Source organism: Crocuta crocuta, unplaced genomic scaffold (genome assembly GCF_008692635.1).
Source record: "Crocuta crocuta isolate KB4526 unplaced genomic scaffold, BGI_CrCroc_1.0 scaffold11, whole genome shotgun sequence".
NCBI classification, from domain to species: Eukaryota; Metazoa; Chordata; class Mammalia; order Carnivora; family Hyaenidae; genus Crocuta; species Crocuta crocuta.
Window position 1 is genome coordinate 1,351,101 of NW_027528624.1, and position 24,130 is coordinate 1,375,230.

The following is a 24,130-nucleotide window of genomic DNA, read 5'->3' on the forward strand; positions in this document are numbered from 1 at the left end:
TCTGAGCTGTCAGCACAGAGACTGACATGGGGCTCAAACCCGTAAACTGTGAGATAATGACCTGAGCCGAAGTCAGACACCTAACCAACTGAGCCACCCAGGTGCCCCTAAATCAAGATGCAATTGGATTGGTGCCTTACGATCCACATGCGTTTTCTTATATTTTGAAAGTTTACCAGAATGAATTCTTCTGACAGGTGATAATACTGCTTCACAGTGAGGAACAGAATCACGGATAATGTGCACATCCAAGGAGAATCCTTAGTCCTTACACGTTTTCAGCTACTTAGAAGTACATGATTTTGTACGTGTGTCTGTGTGTCTGGTCGGAAGCCCAGTACCGGCCGCGGAGTTGATTGAACTTTCGCTCCAAGATTTACGTGCAAATAAAAGAGAAACGACTCTGTGTAAAGGGCCCAGCAGTCTGGCTCCTCGCAGACGTCCGGGTGGAGAGGAGGCTCGCTTTCATGCCCCTGAGCTGGGGTCTCTGTGTTCCTGTGCTCATTCCTACTGCACTCATTCTGTGGCTCTCCCTTCGGGCGCATGTGCTCCTTCCAGGACCCGTGTGACAGCCCACTTCTGCCCTGAAGCCTCGCGCACACGGCGGAGGGACTCCCGCTGGTTTTCTGGGTCTCACCCCCTTCGTCTGTTCCGCAGAGCTTGGGGTGGTGTTCAGCTTGCCCTCGGCTGTGCTTTAGGGTTTCCTACATTATTGCCTCGGGCAGGACCTGTCTTCCCTTTGGAGACAGAGCAGGCCCTCGGGTGACACCAATTGGGTTTGAAGATGAGTCAAGAGATCGGTGTCGAGGGGAGGGCTGGGGAGACAGCAGGGGGGCAGGACCCCCGTTTTCCTTCGAGGCTCTCAGTGTGTCAGGGGACAGCCTCTATAACAGGTGTGCATCACAGCCACCATGGTTGTGTGACACACACGCTTGTGTGAGTTGTGGTGTTCTAGAGCGTCCCAAAAGAAATGAATTCCGCACGAGGAGACGGCTCTTCAGCGCTTCACCGCAGCCGAGAGCGGAGCGGGCGTGAGGGCATCTACCCCCAAGGAGGGGAGTTCTGTTTGAGAGACAGAAGGTTGTCAGAGGTGGAGGGACGCCCGTCATCTGTGCGGGGACCACGCTGCCTTGTCACTCCGTGACCGGTGCAGTGCGGGAGAGCCAAGCGCTCGCTGGGCGCGCAGGGCAGTGACAGAGACGCAGGGCCCCCGCCGGCAGGCGCTGAGTGGGCTGCAGCCGCGTGGGGGCGGCGTGGGGGCAGAAAGAGAGTAAAAGGACACTGCGTGGCATCGGGTGATACTCCGGGCATCGTGGAGACACATGGGAGGAGGCGACCAGCATCAGGCAGGACTCTCCAGGGGCCTCTCCTCGAGCACCTTTCCTCGTCGCTGTGCTGGGGTCCGAGTGGGAACCGGCACCGCAGGCTGTGGGCCCCCAGACGTTCCCGCTCCTCCTGTCCCTCAGTGTGTGCCCCCCCTCCCCCCCAGCTCTCAACACAGCTTCCCACGGAGACCACCCATCCCTTGTCTCTGGCACCCACTGGGGTTTGCCGGGTCCCACGCCAGGTTGGCAGGTGCGGCAGCGCTCACCTGCTCGCTCCCGTCCGGCTGGCGTGAGCCCGCAGGGCTGGGGTGGGTTCAAGGGCAGAGCTGCGAGCCCCGGAGGCCAAGCTGCCCCGCACGCTGTAACGCCAAGGCCGCCGGGGCTGCCGGGTACGGGGGGCTCCCGGGACGCCATCGGCCTGGTTTAGAGCAACCTCGACTTTGTTGCTGAGGGTTAAGCCCGGGCCGTGTTTCCTGGTTCCGTACGCAAGAAAGAGCCGTGTGTTGGACCGCTGTTAGACAACAGAAACGCATCCTGTGGAAACGCTGAGCTTCCGTCCTTACTCCCGTTGTCTAAGTGATCGCCACAGCGCTCTGAGAGCAGTGAACCCGGTGGCGCTAGGTTGTTGCCCGAGAGGGTGTGGGGCGGGAGACAGCGCTGGCGTCCTTGCTGGGCAGCGGACATGGAGCTGCGCCTCGTACGTGATCTGGCACGTCTTTCCTCCCCCAGAGCGCCGAACAGCTCGCCGCGCTGTGCAGGAGCTTCCACACCCCGCAAACCAACGGCATGGAGGGGCCGCGGGGCACTCGAGACCCACCGCCCAGGCCGCTGGCTCGCCACCTCTCTGACGCCGATCGCCTCCGGAAAGTCATCCAGGAGCTGATGGACACAGAGAAGTCCTACGTGAAGGTAACGGACGGTCCCGCACGTTCTTTCCTGCTCTGTCGCCTGCTGTAGTCGGCAGGGGTCCCCGGGTCACATCTGCCTGGCACTGTAGCCGCCTGCTCTGTGAAGTGGGGAATTGCTGCCCGGCAGGGGGGAGGGTGCACGAGCCCAGAGGACTTGGAAGGATTAGATCCTCGGCTCCTTTTGTTACCAAGGTAGCTCTCACTATGGAAACAGATGTTCTGGCTTGTCATCTGCGGTCTGTGGGAAGGGAGTCTGTACTGGTTGAGTTAGAAGAGGCTGGAGATCACTTTAGGGGCGGGGGACCTGGGAACAACTTGCTCACAGGAGACCATTGCTGTGGCCCCCAAACCTGCCTGGAGGAGGTCCCTGTGCGACAGAGGCCCACGACGGAGCAGCTGGCCTTCACGTGGCTGCTCGCAGGCCGGCGCCGATGGGCGGTTGCTGAGAATCTTCACCTGAAGAATTCATTATCTCTGAAGCCACCAGTTAATTGTTTGAGAAGCATTTTTATTTTTTATTTATTTTTTTGATGTTTTTATTTTATTTCTGAGAGACACACCATGAGCAGGGAAGGAGCAGAGAGAGAGCAAGACACAGATTCTGAAGCAGGCTCCAAGCTCTTAGCTGTCAGCACAGAGCCCGATGTGGGGCTCGAACCCATGAACTGTGAGATCATGACTTGGGCTGAAGTCGGACACCCAACCGACTGAGCCACCCAGGCGCCCCTCAAGAAGCATTTTTACTAAGTGTATTTATTTTGAGAGAGAGAATCCCAAGCAGGCTCCACACTGTGAGCATGAAGCCTGATGCAGGGCTTGAACTCACACACTGTGAGATACGACCTGAGCCGAAATCCAGAGTTGGGCGCATAACTGACCGAGCCACCCAGGCGCCCCTGTGGTTTGAGGCTTGTTTTATGAAGAAGGCTGGAGCCTGGGAAGTGAAGGCAGAGTTCCTTTGCTCTAAGTATTTGCTGAAGCTCCGCACTGCCGTCCGCTCACATGGTCCGCCCGTTCCGGAAGCAGCCTGGCACGGGCAGCGGGCCGAGAGACCCCTGGCTTTGCTTCGGTGTGGCAGCCCGGCCTGGGGCGGCCCCTCCAGCACCATCCTCCAGGGTCTCAGACAGGTGTGCCCGGGTTCCTGCACACGTGCACACGCACAGACAGAGCTGTCACCTTCCTTCTCTGCGACACAGGCCTGAGCTTCCCCACTCATAGTGTCACTGTCATTGTATCTGGGCTTTACTGAAGGCCTTATTCGCAGGTAGCCCAGGAAAACTACCCAGAGCTCCTCCTCTTTGGTCCCTTAGGGGAGAAAGGAAAGCTATAAAGTTGACAGTTTGGTTTCCTATCCCCTTAGGTCCTGCCCTGCATCTATATGGGGACAGGACATGAACACTGGGGAGCTGGGACTAGATTTCTGGATCTTCCTGGGGCCACGATGGCCTCTCCCACGCAGCTCTGTGCGCTGTGGTTTGGGGCTTCAGAGGCTACCTCCTGAGGGCGGCCGTGAGCTTTCCACCCAGATTCAAGGACAGAGTTCCTTCAAGTCCCTTTAGACCGTGGTCGCTGATGTTCCATTTTACTGTCAGGCCATGCAGCAGGAGGCGGGTTTCACTGACACACTGGTAGGGTGTTGAGGTGGATGTCGTGGGCGGGCGGGACAGAAAAGGCGTTGTCTCTGCAAGAAACCCGCACTCTGTTCCCTTAGGGCTGCAGCTGTCCGGCCCCGCGGCTCCGCGCCTGCCAGCTCGCGGCGTGTAAGTCCCGCCGAGCGGCACTGGCCGCGCGAGGGAAGAGGGCGGCCCCTCACCGTCTCTCACAACATAACCAGCACCTGGTGCCTATCGTGACTCGTGCACACACACCGTTTTTATTTTGTGGTTTCTCTTCGTGGCTGACATTTAACACGGGATTTTACTTGTTCGTCTAACCTTGACCCTTGCATGCAACGTGGAGTTTTCGGCATCTGTGTGCTCCCTGAGATTCGCTGCAGTAACTCCCCACGTCTCCCCGCTCGGAAGCAGTGGCTCAGAGGATGGCGAGGGAGGGGAGGCCAGGGAGCTGTTCTTTGCGAAGCAGTAAAAGGCATCCCAGGCCTGGCTGCTCGCTCCCAGGCCCTAGGCCATAAGGTTCTGGGGGCTTCAGGCTCTTACAGCAAGCTCTCCGGGTCTAGATTTCCCCATTGTAAAATGAGAGAGCAAAGTAATGGACTTTGTAGTCAATTACCTCTAATATTTTCATACCCAGAATTCTAAAGAATAAATGAAACAAGAAAAAAAATCTTTCCTATTACAAAAATATATCCTAGTCTTGGGTTCAAATTATTAGAAATAAATCATTTATTTAAAGCATTTTATAAATGCTGTTGACTCCCACTATTCTGGACTACTGGAGCCCGGTGTCCTGGAGACTCAAATAAGGCCTGGACTATTTCCACTCATCTTTGGAAATTTTTTCTTGCATTTGAATATGGGAGTTTGAAATTCTTCTAACGCATCACCCCCAAAGTTTAAGAGCTTCCCAGATCTTCCCATGTCCCTCTCTGCTCCGAGGTGGGGCTGTCACCATGCTCCCCAGGGGCAGAGGAGGAAGCTGGTGAGCCTGCAGGGATGGCCACGCCCGATAGAAGTGCCTCACCAGAGCTCGCCTTCTCTGCGGGGAGATGATACCACTCCCCCTCCCCGCACCGGTCCACAGAGCCTGGCTCTGCCCCCAGGCTGTCTGAGCAGCATAGGTGACCCAGCTGCTGATGGGACTATGGGATTAGCCCCTGTGAGCTAGGGCAGAAATGATGATAGCAACCACTTGTATCTATGTATTTATTTATTTACTTACTTGCTTATTTAATGTTTATTTTTGAGAGACAGAACATGAGTGGGGGAGGGGCAGAGAGACACACACACACACAGAATCCGAAGCAGCCTCCAGGCTCTGAGCTGTCAGCACAGAGCCCGACGCGAGGCTCGACCCATGAGATCATGACCCGAGCCCATGTCAGAGGCTTAGCCGACCGAGCCACCAGGCGCCCCTGACTTAACCACTTTTAGGGTCATGAATTTCAACGAGACACGAATTCCATCCTTGCCAGTGGGAGTCTGGAGCTGTGGTCATGGGGTACTGGAAACACTTGGCTAGTTTGGAGACGTGAATGATAAAGATTCTTTTCTTCCATCTCTCAGGATCTGAGCTGCCTCTTTGAATTATATTTGGAGCCACTTCAGAATGAGACCTTTCTCACCCAAGATGAGGTAATGGGCCCCCTTCCCCCCGCCTCCCCCGTCCACTGACGCACAGGCTAGTCCTGTTTGCCCTTTACTGGGTCTCCCCGGAGGTTATATTTTCTGATCCCCAGAGAATACACAGGACTTGAGGATCATCACAGGGACCAACGTGGCCTCCTCCAGGGCCATTCGTGTGGCCTCTGCCCCATGAGGCACAGTGGCAAGTGCTTACAAATGCAGGACAGTCGCGCCCTTTTATTAGAAGCTGTGGCCAAAAGTCACTCTTTAATTCATGACACGTTCATGTTAAATCTCCATCATTAGTTCTTTTCTATGGGCTTCCATTTTTTTTACCAGTTTGAATCCCGAAAACATTACATCCATTTAGAAAGTTATTTGACCACTCCCAGAGCCAGAGCCGTAAAACTCTGTGTGCAGACTGTGTCCCAGAGTGAGTACGCTGCCTTCGTTCAGGGGCTGACTTCTGTCCCCTGCTCGGTGAACGACTTGGGGTTTGCCTGTTCATCTGGGTATTGGGGGGGGCCCTCTCCATCTCCATTGCTGACGCCCTCTGTGCGACCCTGGCCTTCATGCAGATGGAGTCACTGTTTGGGAGCTTGCCAGAGATGCTGGAATTTCAGAAGGTGTTTCTGGAGACTCTGGAGGATGGGGTTTCAGCAGCATCTGACTTCAACACCCTGGAGACGCCCTCGCAGTTTAGAGTAAGTATTTTTGACTTAAGCTTAAAGCAGAAATAGGTGGGCAGAGCACAGAATTCGCCCTTGAAACAGGAAGTGCCCCTCGACTACTGACGGGGTCAGCTCAGTGCTTCCGTTGCACGTTGCTCCCGGGGCGGGGGGTGAAAGGCTGCAGTTTTACTCGTGCTCCTGGTAATGAGGTCCGGGTCTGATGGGACAGACGACTTCTGTGGTCTGCCTGCCAGTGGGCCGTGTCCAGGCTCTCGGCACAAGTCCGCTGAGGGATACGGAGGGAGTTGCTTGTGAGGCGGGAGCACCGGCCCTGAGTCTAATCCTTCATCGTCACCGTCCTGTGACCCTGGGACACGGGTCAGTGGCACTGAGAGAGCCTTCTCTTCTGTGGAGGCCCGTCTCCAGTGCGAGCATCAGGGAGGGAAAGGAGGAAGACGGTGGAAAGGGGTAGGGCGGCCCACAGACAGAAGCATTTGTTCGAGTGACGCACAGTTGGCTTCATTAATTATCCTCTCAGGTCATTTGTATCCCATTTTGTCAGGTGTATTTTTGTAGAACTTTCTTTCCTGCCCTTTGCCTGTAGTGTCCGTAGGCTCTGCTGCCAGGAAGCTTTCCATCAAACTCAAGATCTGTGAGGGAAATACCAGACTGTTCTCCGTCTGCCGTGAAAATGGCACAGTCCTGGTCCTGGGCTTATTACATTTGGCGAATTCTCTGAGGCATTAGTGCTCTGGTGTCTGAGACGCCATGGACGCACTGAAGAGTCAGTCCAATGGCACGCCAGAGCCCGCGGACACTGACTAAGCCATGACCGATGTGACTTTTCCCTCCCCTTCCAGAAATTACTGTTTTCCCTTGGAGGCTCTTTCCTTTATTACGCGGACCATTTTAAACTGTACAGCGGATTCTGTGCTAATCATATTAAAGTGCAGAAGGTTCTAGAGCGAGGTAAGTTGCTCATGCCCTTATATCTGTGTTTTTTTTTTTTTATTTAACAGTAAATTTGCATGTAATAAGTAGGGAAAGGTGCAGTTTTGATGGATCATGCTCCATTCTTGGCCTTGAAATTGACAGATGGTAAGGGGAAATTTTTCGGCCTATTCCAGCTTATTGGTAACAGTGACCCATGTCCTGAAAGCAGAGGGCCTTCCCTCCCTTGTGTCACCTCACTGTTCAGTTACCTCTGGATTCGTTTTTGCCAAATAACTTGACCTAAAAACGCAGAACCATGAGCCCCTGGATGGGGACAGAAAACACCATGTGCTGTTTTCTTTCTCTCTTGTTAACCTTCCCATGCTGAGGAACCACTGCAAACACCACCACCAAACTCACAAGAAGTGTGTTAACGAAACTTAAAGCCTTTTCGGTAGAACCAGGAAAAAACTAACATTTAACAGCCCACACCCTGTCGTGGAAATATTTCATCTTTCCACTTAAAAATTTTTTTAATGTTGATTTATTTTGAGAGAGAGAGAGCAGGCCAGGGAGGGGCAGAGAGAGAGAAAAAGAACGCCAAGTAGGCTCCCTGCTGTCAGCACAGAGCTTGATTTGAGGGGCCCAGTCTCGCAAACCATGAGATCATGACCTGAGCTGAAATCAAGAGTCGGACGCTTAACCAGCCGAGCCACCCAGGAGCCTCTCTCTACATTTTCATCACCTTATTTTATTCTGGTGACTTTAACTGAAGACTTTTTTTTTTTTTAATTTGGTCTAAGTAGACCTGTGTGGCTGACGTGCTCACTCTCCCCTTCCGAGCCGACAGCGGACAGCGCTCCGCGGAGCTGAGGGAGGTGCCGGGGCGGGTTGCTGCCTGGCGGTGGGTCGGTGTTAGGCACATGGCCCGTGTCCTAATCCACCTGGGATACCTTTCGTCACGGGCCAGCCTGTCAGCCCAGCCCGGGAAGCACATTCGGAGACTGGATGACAGCCACGACCTCCTTCAGGGGCACGCGTGTTGTCAGGGGTGTTGTGACACAGCTGCTGTGTCATGTCAACCTGATGTTCCATCTGGTCCGGTGACTCCCAGACCGGGAACACTGGTCCCCCTGCGGCGACTGTGTTACTGAGGCTTCTCTAGGTCCCCACACGTCTCTTGGCGGAGGCGATGACAGTTCTCACATCGGTCTCTCTCCGAAGACATGTCTCTATCCCATTCTCTGGAATTCTCATTCATCTCTGGTGGTAAGGTTCAGAGGAGCAAAAGTCAGTGACGCTGGCATAGGACTTGAGGCCATGTGCAGCAGCGAGTCGGTTGGCACGGAGAGCGTCAGGCAAAGACGGGGGTGTATGTGAGGCTCTGACCAGGGAGGCAGCGTGTGAAACCGTGTGATCCTGTTGATGTTCATCGGAATGGCCTCCAGACGAGGCCACCAGGCTACCTGTGTTCTCCTACGTGAGCTGGGGAGTAAGACCCGGACCTGCTAAAGCCTCCGCTGTTCTCGTGTCTTAAACTCCTAGGATCAAAATGACGTCCCCCTGAACTTGAATGCCTTCTTTCAAGTACAGGCGGCCTCCCGCGGTTGATTCCCATTATGATTTGCTCCCACTCCAGAAGCCAGTGAGTCAGGGCGCTCTTCTGGGACAGAACTCTTCTGTATTTGCGTCAGCAGGGCAGCAGCAGCCCAGCTCAGTTCTGAGCCCCCTCTGTCGTCATAGGCTTCCAAACGGCATTGTCCAAAAGGATCTCACGGTTGCCATCAGTGTTTCTTGCTAAAGACCAGGGAATGGACTCTCTGCAGTATCGTGGAAGGCACGTGGATGTGTGTTCAGTGCACAGAGCGTGTAGCCGGTGCCACGGGCGCAGCTCTGCCGTTGGGTTACATCTGGATCTTTACGGCATCGTAGAACAGGCTCAAGTTTCAGAAATGGAGTCCTGAAGCGCCAGGATTAACAAGCTCCAGCCCAAATCCGTCTCCTCTACTTGTTTGAACACAGACCTAACTCCATCGGCTTTTCCTCCCAGGAACACCTTCTTCGTGACAGACACAGTGACATTAACGCAGCACCAAGGCTTTGCTCACTTCTGAAGGATCGTCTCACCACCCACTCTGTCCGGTAGTCCCATTCAAAATGGTCCCGCGTCTCCTAGTAGTTACAGATTTTGCCTTTGTAACAGAACCCCAAATCAGGGTGTAATTTCATTCAAACTGGTGGAATTCCAAACAGCTGGTCAACCAGGGTCAGCAGGTAGAATCCAGAGCAGCCACTTGTCCGTCCATTGGCACTTGTGAAACTAAATAGAGTTGGGTCCCTACGGATGCCCTTCGTAACGTCAGACACGGAACACAGGTAGTAGTCACTGCTTACAGAGGTGTGAGTGTCCCATGTGGTGGAAGGTTTGGATTGCTCAGAGCTGTGGAGGTGAAGGCAGCAGTGCTAATAAACTTATCTTAAAAGAAAAAAAGAGAGGGTAACCCAGTGGCTCAGACAGCTGAGCATCCGACTCTTGATTTTGCTCAGGTCATGATCTCACGGTTCATGAGTTCGAGCCCCACGTCAGGCTCTGCACTGAGGGTGTCGAGCCTGCTTGGGATTCTCTCTCTCCCCCCATCTCCCCCCAACCCCCCTCCAACATGTGCTCTCTCGCGCTCTCTCTCAAAATAAATAAGTAAACTTAAAAAGATAGCCTCTAAGTGTACAGAATAAGTAATGATCTGTGCAAGGATGGTGGAGGAGAACTAGTTTATTTTGCTATAGAATTCTTTCGTAGACTAGGGTGTAGCGCTTGCATGATACTGTTCTGTGGCTTTATGAATTGGTTGAAGCTCACTTATTAGGCACTTAGAACAATCTCTTACGCGTTTGCATGTGACTATGCCTCTAAAGTCAGACATTCAACTTGGTGTTCCTCTTTGGTGGACGTAAGCTCCCCTTGCTCATGGGATTGGCCACAGAGCTGTGATGCCAGATCCGTACTGATGGCTGGGGCTGGACCCACTCAGGCATTTGGGTTTGGGTAAAGAACAGCATTGGGAGGACTGTAGAAGTGGACGATCTGGAACTCCACTAGAGACGAAACGAAGTAGGGTTTAATCCATCCTGCTGTGCTCTTCTACGGCTCTTTTTTCCACCTGCTTGTAGCTAAAACTGATAAGGCCTTCAAGGCTTTTCTGGACGCTCGTAATCCCACCAAACAGCATTCCTCCACCCTCGAGTCCTACCTCATCAAGCCGGTTCAGAGAGTGCTCAAGTACCCTCTGCTGCTCCGGGAGCTCGTGTCGCTGACGGACCACGAGAGCGAGGAGCACTACCACCTGACAGGTAAGGAAACAGGCGGCACTTGTAAATGTGACGGCCGTCACCCGCTCAGCCCACGAGTCTCCTCTTCCCGGCTTCGTTTCATATATCAGAACATCCCACGGTTCGACCATGAGTCTTCGATATAACCGTAGCACGCGGAAATAGCCAGCGCTGTGGCCACCCCTTCAGATGGGCAGATACTTGGGAAAATCAGGTCACTGCAGTGGCCCCAAGCCCCTCTGGACGGATGGTTCCATTTTCACTTTTCAAAGAAGGTATTTGAACTCAGTGAGTTGAAGGACGTGACTTTGGGTCTCCTGCAAAACAGGGCTGCCGGAGCCGAAAGTGGGGCCTGTTTTCCTGCCACCTTGTGCACTTTGGTGTCCTGAGCTGCCAGTGCTACTGATCGATGCGTTGGGTGGGGCTCCACCTTGTGGGGACTGGAGAGCAGAGCCCGGCCGAGCCTGGCTCCCAGGGACAGTTTACGCTTCCCGCGTGATGCTCATGTGTCTTCTTTTGTAACCTTGGCAATTACTGATGCGGTTTGTCAAATCCACAAGACCCGCAGTTTGATGTGAGCAGATTATCCTTCAGAGAGATGCTGTGTTTGCATGAGAGAAAAATAGTGATTTGTTCTCTGCAAGTGAAAACTACGTGGTCCAGTTAAGCTGCCTGTAATAAAATACCTAGGCTGAGAGTCAGATTTGTTCATAAGCATTAGTATTACCGAATAATAAACACCGAGAAGAGTGCAAATTAAACTGGGTCTCTTTCTCTGGCAAGCATACTTTTGTATAAGTCACAAAGACAAACACTTCTTTTACATGGAAATTAAATTCTACAAGTAAATGATCTAATGATTCGTTTTCAAATAATGTGTGAGAAGGTCCATTAAAGTGATGTTTAAATGGCTATGTTAAGAATTCCCTTCCACACTTCCTTCCAAACTGAATTAAAATACTGAAACTGAATAAAATACAACAAATAGGTAACCTGGAATTTTGCTTTTTGACTTTGGCAAAACCGTTTTGTCCCTCACATGCCCTGTAGAAAGTTATAAATAAACACTGTGCATAAATAATGCAGATGGTGTGCTCTGGTAAGTAGATGTTTACGGAGGCGTTAGTACGTTCCTACTAAAAAATTAGTGTGGTGCACTCACCATTCCATCAGCCCAGGAGGGGAGGGAAGATGTGAGGGTAGGTATCCGTGGCCAGTCAGTCTTGGGTTTCAATTCTGGCCCCACTCCTTATTTCTCTCTTGAGAAGTCTGGCCAAATACTTAAAGCCTCTGCACATTAGTTTTCTCGTCTGTGAAATGGGGTTGATTGCAGTTCCTACAGTCATCGAGTGGGGATTAAAGGAGATGATTCACATAAACCGCCCATCAGAGCACCTGCCAGGTAGAAAGTGCTCAGTCAGTGTTGGCTGTTATTAGCCATACTTTCTACTTGCGTTCTGCCTCATTCCAAAGAGAATTGGAGGTGGAGATCAGTCTACGGTTCTTCCTTACGATGACTGGATGACAGTGGGCTGCGTGAGCGCTACCTGAGCAACACTTCTGTTAGTAAGAACAGTCTTGAATCCTGGCTGGGATCTTGAACTTAGTACTGCTGCTGGTAGGCCTTAAAATTAATAATAAAAAAATATTTCATATTTTTCAGAGGCTCTAAAGGCAATGGAAAAAGTAGCAAGCCACATCAATGAGATGCAGAAGGTCTATGAGGATTACGGGACCGTGTTTGACCAGCTCGTGGCAGAACAGAGTGGAACAGAGAAAGAGGTTAGCGGGACTTGCAGATTCCCAGAGAAGCGTAACGCGTTTGCTCACTGCATCCGCAGGCGCCTTCTGGACTAGGCCGCCCCATTTGGGCTCTTGGGAGGAGAAAACGCCTAAAGTTTTGTGGATCTATATGCTTACAGTAAACCACACCATTTAAGTAGTAATGTCAACATAAAATTCATTACACTGGTTTGAGGTGTAACCTTCTGTCACCATAACACTGTACAACAGAAAATAAGCAATCTCCCTTAGCTTCTGTCCCCGCTTTCTCCTCCGTTTTCATGGGGCAGGAGGCAAGACTAAGCCCAGAGGCTGGCACAGCGGTGGAGAGTGCAAGCTGGCAGGGGGCGGGTGAGTGCAGGAGTGGGAGCCAGCCTGTGGAGAGAGCCTAGGGCCCTTCCACCTCCTTTCTTCCTATCTGACATCGGCAGCCACCTCCTTGTTTACAGAACTAGTTTGAACGGAGTGTGACATCTAGATTTTTCTTTTCTGACTGATTACTCACCCTGAGCTCTCAAAGTCTACGTATAACAAGGAACATAGTTTCACTAGGAAAAGGCAAGGACAGAAAACAATTGGAGTTTAGTTTTTCATCCGTGTCAGTGTTGCTGCGTCTCTATCTACAGGCCCGAGCAGTCTGTGGATTAGGGCTGGTTAGGGTGCTGGAGCCGGAGGTAAATGAATATTCGCAAAGTCACTGTCGCTGAGCCTTGAACTGTCGTGTTGTTGACGCCGTGAAGTAGGTCATGAGGCGTGTGTCACCCGCGTATGATGTGTGCGCTGAACCCCGATGTCTTCCCGGTTAGGTTATGTTTCAGACAATTTGATGCTTCGCTCATATTTTAAAAGCTGATACTATTTAAAGGCCCCGTGTCTACAGGGGCCATTGTAGTCAAACTGAAGGTGCTTGCATGTTAGCTGTCACTAGATACATGGCTACGCATAGATGTGATTCACTGTCCACCAGGAGCAGCCCGCCCCGTGATCTCCATGTCTTCTTTATCTCCCGCTTTTTGTGAAACAGGTCACAGAACTTTCCATGGGGGAGCTTCTGATGCACTCTGCAGTTTCCTGGTTGAATCCGTTTCTGTCTCTAGGAAAAGCCAGAAAGGACCTTGAGCTCACAGTGTTTGGTTAGTATGGCATCCGGAAGAGTGTAAACTTAGCCAGGCTGGGGGTAGTACAGGACTTCCTAAAGCCGGCAGTCCGGCCAACCCTGCTTTCTGGAAGCCAGAGTCATTGTCCTAATGGCTTCTGACTTCACAGAGCCAGCCTCCCACTATGCAACATGCTGTCACCGTGCATACTCGTCATCTTGTTCTCCCTTCTGCTTGGCTTAGTGGTTCTGGCCAAGTGTTACAGGAACAGATCTCTCAAGGCTATTTTGAAACCTGTTATCGTAATTGTTTGCCTCATTTCAAAATGTCGTAATTCTGAGACCAGTATAGACCCTGTTTTCTCACTGACATCAACACCATGTCCTCAGAGTTCAATAAAATAAGAATTTTTTAAAAATTGCCAAGATTGATTTCAGATAATCACTCTTACTTATTTTTTGAATGTTTGTTTGAGAGAGCACCCATGTGAGCGAGGGGAGGCGGGGGAGAGAGAGAGAGAGAGAGAGAGAGAATGAGAATCCCAAGCAGGCTCTGTGCTGACAGCACAAAATGATGAGTCGGACACTCAACCTGCTGAGCCACCCAGGTGCCCCCAGATAATTGCTTTTAGATAAGCGGGTATATTTTCATAATTCAAATACGATCAGAGGGAAATGCCATTTATTCACTCCTGTGCTAGCATAGCGTCTTAGAGCTTCAGAAGTTTGAAGAGCGTTGTTCTCTTAGAACATTCAGCCTTGGGGCATGTGACGTGTGTGGTCCCGGTCAGTTGTGTCCGACTTCAGCTCACATCATGATCTTACTGTTTGTGAGTCCGACCCCGCGTCGGGCTCTGGGCAGACAGCTGAGCCCGGAGCTTGCTTCAGATTGTCTCCTCCCTTTCTCTGCCCCTCCCCCACTCGTGCCCTCTCTCAATAATAAACATTACATTTTTTTAAAATTCGGGTATTTCCCATAAATATCCAAATTTCTTAAAAAAAACATTCAGTCTTACTTAGGACTTTGCCTTGGGACAAAATTTGTATAAAATAATGAAAGACTTTTCTTTTTCTTTAGTCTTTAAGAGAGCCGTCATCCTGGTTTATAAAGAACACTGCAAACTGAAGAAGAAACTGGTAAGATGAGAAGTACTTTTGATTAATTACAGCCAACTTCCCATGGCTCCGTCTTCCTAGTTGTGCTGAGAGGCCTGCTCAGGGCCACAGCCTCGCTTGACGTAGAGTGTGACTCATTCCTGGGGTGACTGACCCACTCAGATACTCAGGGTATTTCTTGTTCTCCCCACAAATGATACCTGTCTTAAAAGAAGACACAGACAGATAACCTGTGCTGGGGCTTACACAGAACGTCAGCTTTCATATCCCTGAAATGGCCCACATCTGCCCCGGACACGAGAGACCATGTAACTTTGGTTATTTTCAAATCGCTTTTACCTTGGCTCAGAACCAACCCACCAACCAAGCAGCTTAGCTGAAGCTAAGAAGCCGTCAGTCATTACTGCTCAGAGCTGATGGGGACACAGGAGGCTGGTGGTCATTCTTGCTTGTGGTCTCGAGGTCTCTGTCCCCTTAACCCCACTCTCCCCTCTCGCCGCGCACCCTGTGAGCTGAGAACGGGGACCTGACCTGATTGGGCTCAGTCAGCACCCTGAACGCTCACTCTGCCCACAGGGAGAACTCAAAGCTGCCATCCCACGCACACCCCCCTCACACACACCTCCTCTCTGGGCGAGAGCGTGTTCTCACACTTTTCTCGGGGGGCTTTCATATTCCAGCCCTCCAATTCCCGGCCTGCGCATGGCTCTGGCGACTTGGATCCATTTAAGTTCCGCTGGCTGATCCCCATATCGGCGCTTCAAGTCCGCCTGGGGAACACAGCAGGTAAGCGTCCATGCGGGGGGCGGCCAGGAAAACCAGGAAAGAACTTTGGGGATAATTTTTGGGTTTTGTGTTATAGGCAAGGAAAATGAGGATGAGAGAGGTTGTTTTGAAATTTTCTTTTTAACGGACTTTTGGAGAAAGTAGATGCCAATGGACGGCTTTTCTTTGCCAAGTATCTCTCTTCATTGTTTCCTTATTTTCACCCTCAGTGGTTTTCAACATTGTTTTCTGCCTGATATCCTCGATACCCTCAAATTTGTTAAAGAAAGGTCTACAAATTTAAGAGTTTTTGTTAATCCAGAAAAGCTCTTAGGATTAAGCAGTATTATATGTGATATTAGGGGGAAAAAATATCCTCAGCCTTAGAGAATGTTCAGAGATCCCGGGAGACTAACCGTGTTCTGGTGACGATGCCTCTGGGGGGAGAGGGGACCGGCAGGCCGGCGCACGCGGCGGTGCTCCGGGTCCCTTTACTTGTCGTGTGAACTGCTCGCGTTTCCTAGAACCACCGACCCCAGGCTGGCCTCTTTCACCGCAGGTACCTGAGCATATCTGACTGTTCCTTCCAAGGAATACAGTGAATGGAATGGGGTTGAAAAACAGGTTCCATTAATCTGCTTCCCAGAGAGATGGAATCCAGGGCTAGGGAGAAAGCATGTTACGATTGATGGAAAACAACCAGGAAACATAAGAAATAACTAAAACGTACGTTATTTAGCTTTTGAAAACTAGTTGTGAAAGTCCAACATAGAACGAGCCTCAGAAGAAAATGAGACTCAGGGCAGGGAACACCGGACTGGAGTTTTCTTAAACTTCGCATCTTTGGCAAAGGTGCAGACCCTCGTTCCTCTCGCACAGGGCCGGAAAATAATTCCTTGTGGGAACTGATCCATACGAAGTCAGAAGTGGAAGGACGGCCGGAAACCATCTTTCAGCTGTGCTGCAGGTATTACTACCCCCAGAGATTAAAGGCCGCGGGCATAAGGCAGAATTAGGGTCTCTCAGAGAAGGGAGTGTAATTTTAGCGCCCTCCTGAGCTGTGAGGACTTGGGGTTCACACCCAGCCCCCCTCCCCGCCCATGGCAACTGTGCCCGTAATCCAATACGCTGATTAAATATATATCCAGATCTTTGTGCTCAAAGCCACTTCAAGAGCCATCACTTCACACTCTTTTTTTGTAAGTGAGGAGACCAAGGCACAGACCGGCTGGGTGACGTGCCATCTGTCTGTCCTGAGATCAGTGATGGGACACGGAAGGACCAGGGCATGGGGGCTCAAAGCATGACGCTGGACGGTACCGCTGTTTCCTCTCCTCTCCTCCCCAGTGACAGCGAAAGCAAAACCAGCATCGTCAAGGTCATTCGATCTATCCTGAGGGAGAACTTCCGGCGCCACATAAAGTGTGACTTACCCCTGGAGAAAATGTGTAAGGATCGCCTGGTACCTCTTAAGAACCGAGTTCCTGTTTCGGCCAAGTTAGGTGAGAACTTCACTGGCCTTGTGTTTGTTCGGGAAAACATTCTGAGCTCCTCTACAAGGATGTGTGTTCATGTTAATAGAGCAGCGAGTCATCACCTTGTAAAGTGGGGAGGGGGGGGGGCTGGAAGCTCTAAAGCAGACCCGAGTCCGCGGGTGGTGTGACAAGGTGGTAGCGGTTGTTTCCTTGTAAGAACCCTGAAGTGCCTTTGCTCCCACACCTTGTAGTAAACTGTGACCACGCCCAAGCCCAAGGCCGCCTCTTACCACCAGTGGGCACAGCTCAGTCACCGTGTCACCTGTTTCTTCCCCGAGATTGGGGGGGGGGCTCACAACAGCTCAGGGCATCTAGAAAGTCACTGCTCGAGGCATGGAGATCTTTTGATCCACTCAGCGTGTCGGCAAGTAAACATTCAAAATCGTGCTTAAGATTTTTGCTTGCTTTTTAAAATTTCAGTCTGTTTTAACCATCTTTCTATATTAACTATTTTGTTAGGATCTTTGATCTTGTTTGTAGTCTTTTAAAATACTTCTCTTTATTCTTTTTGAAATTTTTTAGCATTTATTTACTTTTGAGAGACAGAGATAAGAGTGCAAGCAGCAGAGGGTCAGAGAGAGAGGAAGACACAGAATGGGAGGCAGGCTCCAGGCTCTGAGCTGTCAGCACAGAGCCCGACGTGGGGCTCAAACTCATGAAACACAAGATCATGTCCTGAGCTGAAGTTGGACGCTTAAGAGGTCCTCTTAACTTGACCTCTTCAAATTTACTGCATATATATAGATATTTTCCCTCTATTGCCAGAATACGCTATAGCCATCAAAACGTGCTGTGATTGTCTGCAGAAACCTCGCAGCCCAGAGTCCCCCGTTCCCTTCAACCCAAGAGTGAGGAATTAAACACACTTCAACCCAGGAGTGAGGAATGATTATTCCCATTAAGTCTCTGAAAGTTAACTAGAAATGCCAACAGAGACTGTCCTCATGAGTGGTAAGGGCATTTTTTACTTTTAATTGAGCAGCAAGGGGAAAAAGCGGAGGACAGGCAGAGCACTGTGGTAGAATCCGGTTATCAGATTACAGAGCGCTCCTGAGAAAGAAAGGAACGTAGGTTTTGTTAGTAACTGACTTTTCCAGGTATCCATTGGCAGACTAACAGTCCTAGCCCTGGTCACAGTTTATAGCTTCTTATTCGATGTTCACCAACTGAGCTCCGGTGATTGGTCATCTGAAAATGCCAAACCCTTGGGGTGCCCGGGTGGCTCAACCGGTTAAGGATCCGACTTCGGCTTAGGCCGTCATCTCACAGGTCATGGGTTCGAGCCCCGTGTTAGGCTCGGTGCTGACCGCTCAGAGCCTGGAGCCTGCTTCCAATTCTGTGTCTCCCTCTCTCTGCCCCGCTCCGGAGCTCCCCTGCTCTGTCTCTCAAAAATAATCATCATTAAAAAAAAAAGTTATTTAAAAAAATGGTCATTAAATTAAAATGCCAAACCCTCCAGCATAAAATGTGAAATAAACCTATGTAAAAAAATTTGCAGTATTTTTTTTTTTTTTTTTGCCCAAGTCCCAGGATAGTTGGTAACAGAAGTGAGAAGTGATTAGGACGTTAGCTCTTACAGCGGGCAGTGCGGAAACTTCATCGTGGAGTCCGCTTCTCCACGGTTGAAGGGAAGCGTGCTTTTGTCATTGCAGCGTCCTCCAGGTCCCTGAGAGTCCTCAAGAACTCGTCGAGCTGCGAGTGGCCTGGCGAGCCGGGTAGGGGCAGCTCCCTGGACTCGGACGAGGGGAGCCTGAGCAGCGGCACGCACAGCGGCGGCTGTGCCCCGGCCGGGGGAGCACAGGACTCCCCGAGACACCCGCCGGCGGGCCCGGCCCACCTCTCCCCCGGCCTCATCAAAGAGAGCGACATTCTGAGTGACGAGGACGACGACTACCACCAGACCCCGAGGCGGGGCAGCCCCACCAAAGACATTGAACTTCAGTTCCAGAGACTCAGAATCTCAGACGAGGCGGACGCGAACCCGGCCGAGCGGCGACCGCACGGCGAGCCGCCCAAGCTGGTCCGGGGCCACTTCTGCGCCATCAAACGAAAAGCCAACAGCACCAAACGGGACAGGGGCACTCTGCTCAAGGCCCAGATCCGGCACCAGTCCCTCGACAGTCAGTCTGAAAATGCCAACCTCGATCTCAGTTCCGTTCTGCAGCGAGAGTTCAGCGTCCAGAGTTTAACGTCGGTCGTCAACGAGGAGTGTTTTTACGAAACGGGGAGCCACGGAAAGTCGTAGTACAGTGTCCGCCCCACAAGGGTTAAATGGCTTGTTTTACTTCTAAACTGGTGGCAAAGTGGAAATTGCAGAAAAACTATTCATTACTGGGTTTTGTGCAGCATACATTTTCCCAAGAAATAGTTGTAAAGATTTAAGTTATTTTAATTTATTGTAGATCAGAAAACTAGATTAAACTGATCAGAATCTGTAAGAATCTGTAAATTACTTAGTTTATATCCCTTTTGAGCAGGTATCAAAATGACTTAGGATCCTTAAAATTGCAGTCTATTTTAATTTATGTGGGAAAAGATGGGGGAGTTGTGATTAATAGTTTTTAAAAGGTCATTTCCCCCCTCCCCCAATCCTCTGGGCATTTTCTTTGAGCTGTTAGTTTCTGCTTTATTTAAAGCATATTTATTTTCACGTGGGTGAGGGGCACAATGTGCAGATATTTCATTTTTGTAAGGTTGTAACAGATGCTGTTTATACTGAACATGTCCTATCTATGCAGTATATATATTAAAAGAAAGCTTGTACTGTATGTTATTTGATTATTTTCTCTACCAAGTTGTACAGTAAAAGGGAAATAAGTCGCATCTGGAAATCGTATTTTTATTGTCCGTCCATAGACCACAGAGTACACGTGTGAGCAGCTCAACACTGTGAAAAGCAGCATCCGGAAAGCTGCTCGCCGCCGAAGCAGCAGCTATAGTCTGGATCTCTCCTGGTCGTTCTCTTTTTCCGGGTTGTTGCTTTTATTTTGCTTGAGTTCTTCTCTGAAATTGTAAGTAAAGAGGCGTGGGTCTTCATCACACATTTTCCGGTACACATCACAGAGGCTTTTAAAATGGGAAACAGAGAGCTGGCTGGGTCGAAGGGTAGGGTCCACGTCCGCCAACTCTAGCAGTTTCTCAGTGCTCTCCACGCGCTGAACTTCAGGGAATAACATTCTGAGGAGAGAAAAGAATCCGACTTTTACTCCGGGAACTCCGTAAGTCACAATGCCTCCTACTCCCGTTTGAAAATGACATCATTTGGACAACTGACCACTGGAAGGAGAGACAGGCTGGCGTGGCTCCGGGGCTCCGAACTGGCGGGCAGGGGTCTCGGACTCGCCACCAGGCACGAAGGCCGCTGAAGGCAGAGCTAATGTGTCCTGTGCCGTATGTCCACCGGGAAGGTACGTTCCAAAGCTCCGGCAGTACAAGTATCGTTTACAGTAACCTCTGCTCGGTTGCATTCTTAGAGAAACATTTGATTTGCCTCTTCTTATTTCGCCACATATTTTAATATGAAACTTGTCTAATTTCTTCTCTATAATTTGAACTTAGCCTTTAGAACCATTCACACACACACACACACACCCACCAACCCCGAGAATGACCTCTCTTTGCAAAGTTAGAAAACCGGTGATGTGAAAATGCAAACAGATCGTTCCCTCTTTTAGATTTGCCTTGAGGCATCTTTAAAACTGATTTGAAGTATGTATTTTAAATTTCATCTAACCAAGCCAGACCACGGTTTTAAAATGAATGACAAACTGACTTAAATGTTGGAAAGCTACACCTGGATTTTCTTTCTTTTCTCAACAGTTGGAGGCTCTCCGGAGCTCAGACGCCATGGCCGGTGGAGATGGAGTTTTTCTCACAGGCTCATGGTCATGGTCCCTACAGTGTCCGGGCGAGCCGTGATCTCAGAGTTCAGTTTCATGGCAAGGAGGGGTTTGATCCCCCAGACCAATTTGTGGGTGTATGTGACTGAAGGACACCCAACAGGTCCAAGTGGATCACACTATTTGGGGTCCCTAGCTGCACAGGGGACTGTGTGAAATGAAGAGGCCCATGACTTAGCCTGGACACACAAGGCCANGTCACACTATTTGGGGTCCCTAGCTGCACAGGGGACTGTGTGTGAAATGAAGAGGCCCATGACTTAGCCTGGACACACAAGGCCAGCTCTGGGCTCAGGCCAATTTCAGGATTTACCAAAAGCAAAATGTGTTTTTTGTGATCTTTTCTTCCCCTCCATGAAATCACGGTCATCACGTACAGTTAGTTGTCTGAGCCACAGCCTGCGTGGAAGGGAAGCGTCCAGGCCGGAGCCTGTGGCCTTCATCCTAACCAGCACCGGGCCAGCCGGTGGGGTCCATCCCCAGCTCCTTCAGTCTCTGCTAAAGAATTTTAAACCCAGCCTGATTTGTCAGCAAACGGCAAGCCTGGGACTGAACACGAGTCCGCTCAAGTGCCCAGGAGCGAGTTCTGGGGGTGGTTCAGGATGCAGCTGGCCGGCCGTTCCTGAAATCGTGTGCTAAGGGGACACGTCACACAACTGGAAAAGGAAGAGGTGGAGCTTTTCATACAAGGGGGTTTTTAGAAAATGGGAAAAATGGGAAATGCATGCCTACAAGGCCAGGCCCGTTTACTCAGCTAAAGGCTGACTAAATTAGTGGCAGGCTTTTACACACACACGCATGCACGCACACCCCCCTCCCTCTCCCCCTCCAGGCCGAGTTAACACATTTTCTTGGATGCCACCGGATATAAATTATCACTGTGGTCACTGCAGGGCCTTTGGAGGCAAGTGGCCCGGAAGCCTTCACATTCAGTTTGGGTTTGCTGCCAGGGGCCACGTGCGTGTGCAGAGCAGTGAGCATGGCGGAACAGACGGGCCCCCATTAAATAAAACTGCGCTGTATGAATACTTGATGTCAGTCTGGCTGCTCTGATGTCACACTTGCTGTCTAGCTGTGTCCTACAGCAGCTTGATGGAAAGAAAGCGTTTAGAAAACCCAATCAGATAGTGTGAGAATACGTTCATTCGGCCTTTGCTCCAGGTTCCTACAAAGAGCTTTAAAAACCTTTAATTTCTGGATAGGGTGACAGCATATTTGTTATTCCTAAAAAACCCCTTTTCAACTATACCTGAGTTTGGGCTGAGGGGGCACCTGGCGGGTCACCCGAGAGCTTCAGGATGGGGAAGGGCGCCAAAGGAAACCACCCTGATCAGAAGGTTGGAACTTTCAGTCCTCCGCGCCCCCCGCCCCCCCCACCTCCAGGGAGAGGAGAGGGGCTGGAGACCGAGCTCAGTCACCAGGGCCAGTGCTTCCACCAGCGGTGCCTAACGGAACATCCAGGGAGACCCGTAAGTGACGGGGTTCACAGAGCTTCCAGGTTGGTGAAAACTGTGAGGGGCCGGGAGGGTGATGAGCCCAGAGAGGAGCCCTTGGCTCCCACACAAACCCCACCCTTCATCTCTTCCACTTGGAAGTCCCAAGTTCTAGCCTTTATCGTAAACTGATAAGTGAAAGGCTTTTCAGGAGCTCTGTGAGCCATTCTAGCAAATTACTGAACCTGAAATGGTGGGGGGTGGGGGGTGGTCACACAAACCCCAGAAATCCCCAGTTGATAGCCTGTGGGTCAGAAATACAAGTGGTGAGCACCTACATGGCTCAGTCGGTTGAGCACCTGACTTTAGCTCAGGTCATGATCTCGCGGTTTGTGGGTTCGAGCCCCGCATCGGGCTCTGTGCTGAGGCCTGGAGCCTGCCTCGGATTCTGTCTCCCTTCCTGAGCCCCTCCCCCACTCATGGTCAATCTCTCAAAAATAAGCATTAAAAAATAATACAAGTGGCACCTGGGACTTGTGACAAGCATCTGAAGGGGGAGGGTGGTCTTGCAGCCCTGAACCCTTAACCTACGGGGTGTGTGCGACTCTGTGGTCAGTGTCAGACTTGAACCGCGGGACACCTGGCTGGCCAGTGTCACACATACAGGTCAGAAGTGCTGAGTGTGAAAACCAGTTGGCGCCATCTTCCCTGGCAAAGAAGTCCTGGCCCCCACGGCGCATCGTGTGACTGTCCTTTCAGGTTGGGCTGGTGTCGGTGCACCCGGGTTAGATCCCCGTCAGGCTGTTTCCTCATGGCAGTCAAGCTTTGTTCCCCTTAAGGGGAGCATTCACAGACAGCCTGAAGAATCCTAAAAACAAAGTCCTTCATCTTTAAAAGTATTAGGCTTGTAGAAAGCGTGTGGCTAACAGAAGAAAGCGTTCTTACCCCAGGCCTCGATAGCAGTATTTCCTCCGGAACTGAAATGCATTCTGCACGACTCTCTCCACCAGCTTGAAAGGCTGCTCGATCTGGGGCCGCGTCAGGGGCGTGAAGTGCACCACACCCACGTCCACCTGCGTCGTGAGCAAACGCATGTCACTGCAGCACGGGAATCAGGTGACTGAAACAACTCATCTCTATAAAACGTGGGCAGGCGACGGGGTAGTTTTCAAAAATCTTTGCAAGGGCTTCGCCTTCACCCTGTGTAGCCAGGTGAGTCGCCGCCCTTGGCTTTGAGCGGACTCAGAGCAATCAATGGCTGTGCTCATTCTGTAAGGACACCCATTAGACCTGTGCTTGGTGGTCACTGAATTTCAAGATGGAGGTTTACAATGGCCTTTTAGGATCAATCCAAGTAATCATTCAAGTTGGTGGGCAGATAACAGGTAACTTCAGAGGTGGTTATTTAGCTCTGGAATGAGTGGAAATGAGCTGCTGCAGCAGTTCTGACTGTAAAGCTGGGCTTTGAAACAGAGACGAGAAGGCAGGTGGCTCCTCAGGGACCACTTAGTGCTCAAGTCCCCAGAAAGGGAATCAATTAGGACACTGCTTACTTTGGGTACACACGCTGATTAATCAGCTGGACTGAATCCACGATCGTCACCTGCACACCACGTTCTGGGAGCAATATTCAATGCCCTGGGAGCCCCAGGCAGGTTCAATAGGAAATGGAAACCCCCAAAATGTCACTGTTTGAGCAGTAAGCTCCTACCAGCAGTGGGGATTCTTTACTTATCAGAAAATAAAACACTCCAGGCATATTTGATAGACTTATATACCGCGTCTTATTCTAAAACTGGACTCAATGGTAATTCACAAGTATATATTCAAAATAACAAAGGAATAGTATTGAAAGTAAAGACAAAGGGAGAAACGGAGCGAAGCAGTTACCACACACAAAAATGCTTGACAAAGACGGTGGTCTAACAAATGGGAAGTCTGCTCCTCATGGACAAAAGCCTTAGTCTCTGAGGAGCTGTTCAACTTGCTCCCTAGAACATCACACAGACTCTCAAAGGCTTAAGAAAAATATAGCAATTTATGGAATGGGGGTGGTACCACTGCTTTTCAAAAAATTCATTCTATTTTTTTTTTTTTT

The 24,130-nt window shown here is 50.7% G+C and overlaps 2 protein-coding genes across 5 annotated transcripts in view; one reads left to right on the top strand and one right to left on the bottom strand.

Annotated features, from left to right (window-relative positions):
- The window catches only part of TIAM2 (TIAM Rac1 associated GEF 2), a 111,329-nt gene extending 91,796 nt beyond the window's left edge, over nucleotides 1-19,533 (top strand). For 2 of the 4 annotated variants that reach the window (XM_077755088.1, XM_077755089.1), the window contains exons 13-24: nucleotides 2,055-2,234; nucleotides 5,416-5,484; nucleotides 6,054-6,179; nucleotides 7,007-7,115; nucleotides 10,248-10,427; nucleotides 12,070-12,188; nucleotides 13,213-13,321; nucleotides 14,363-14,421; nucleotides 15,081-15,186; nucleotides 16,045-16,132; nucleotides 16,513-16,667; nucleotides 18,353-19,533. In XM_077755088.1, the coding sequence (XP_077611214.1) occupies nucleotides 2,055-2,234; nucleotides 5,416-5,484; nucleotides 6,054-6,179; nucleotides 7,007-7,115; nucleotides 10,248-10,427; nucleotides 12,070-12,188; nucleotides 13,213-13,321; nucleotides 14,363-14,421; nucleotides 15,081-15,186; nucleotides 16,045-16,132; nucleotides 16,513-16,667; nucleotides 18,353-18,945 (1,893 nt within the window). In that variant the 3' untranslated portion in view covers nucleotides 18,946-19,533. The remainder of the gene's footprint in view (nucleotides 1-2,054; nucleotides 2,235-5,415; nucleotides 5,485-6,053; nucleotides 6,180-7,006; nucleotides 7,116-10,247; nucleotides 10,428-12,069; nucleotides 12,189-13,212; nucleotides 13,322-14,362; nucleotides 14,422-15,080; nucleotides 15,187-16,044; nucleotides 16,133-16,512; nucleotides 16,668-18,352) is intronic. The other 2 variants (XM_077755091.1, XM_077755090.1) reach the window with 2 other exon arrangements.
- The window catches only part of TFB1M (transcription factor B1, mitochondrial), a 72,994-nt gene continuing 68,387 nt past the window's right edge, over nucleotides 19,524-24,130 (bottom strand). Inside the window, exons 6-7 of the mRNA XM_077755102.1 lie at nucleotides 22,978-23,105; nucleotides 19,524-19,877 (exon numbers count right to left, since the gene is read on the bottom strand). Of these exons, the coding sequence (XP_077611228.1) occupies nucleotides 19,634-19,877; nucleotides 22,978-23,105 (372 nt within the window). The 3' untranslated portion in view covers nucleotides 19,524-19,633. The remainder of the gene's footprint in view (nucleotides 19,878-22,977; nucleotides 23,106-24,130) is intronic.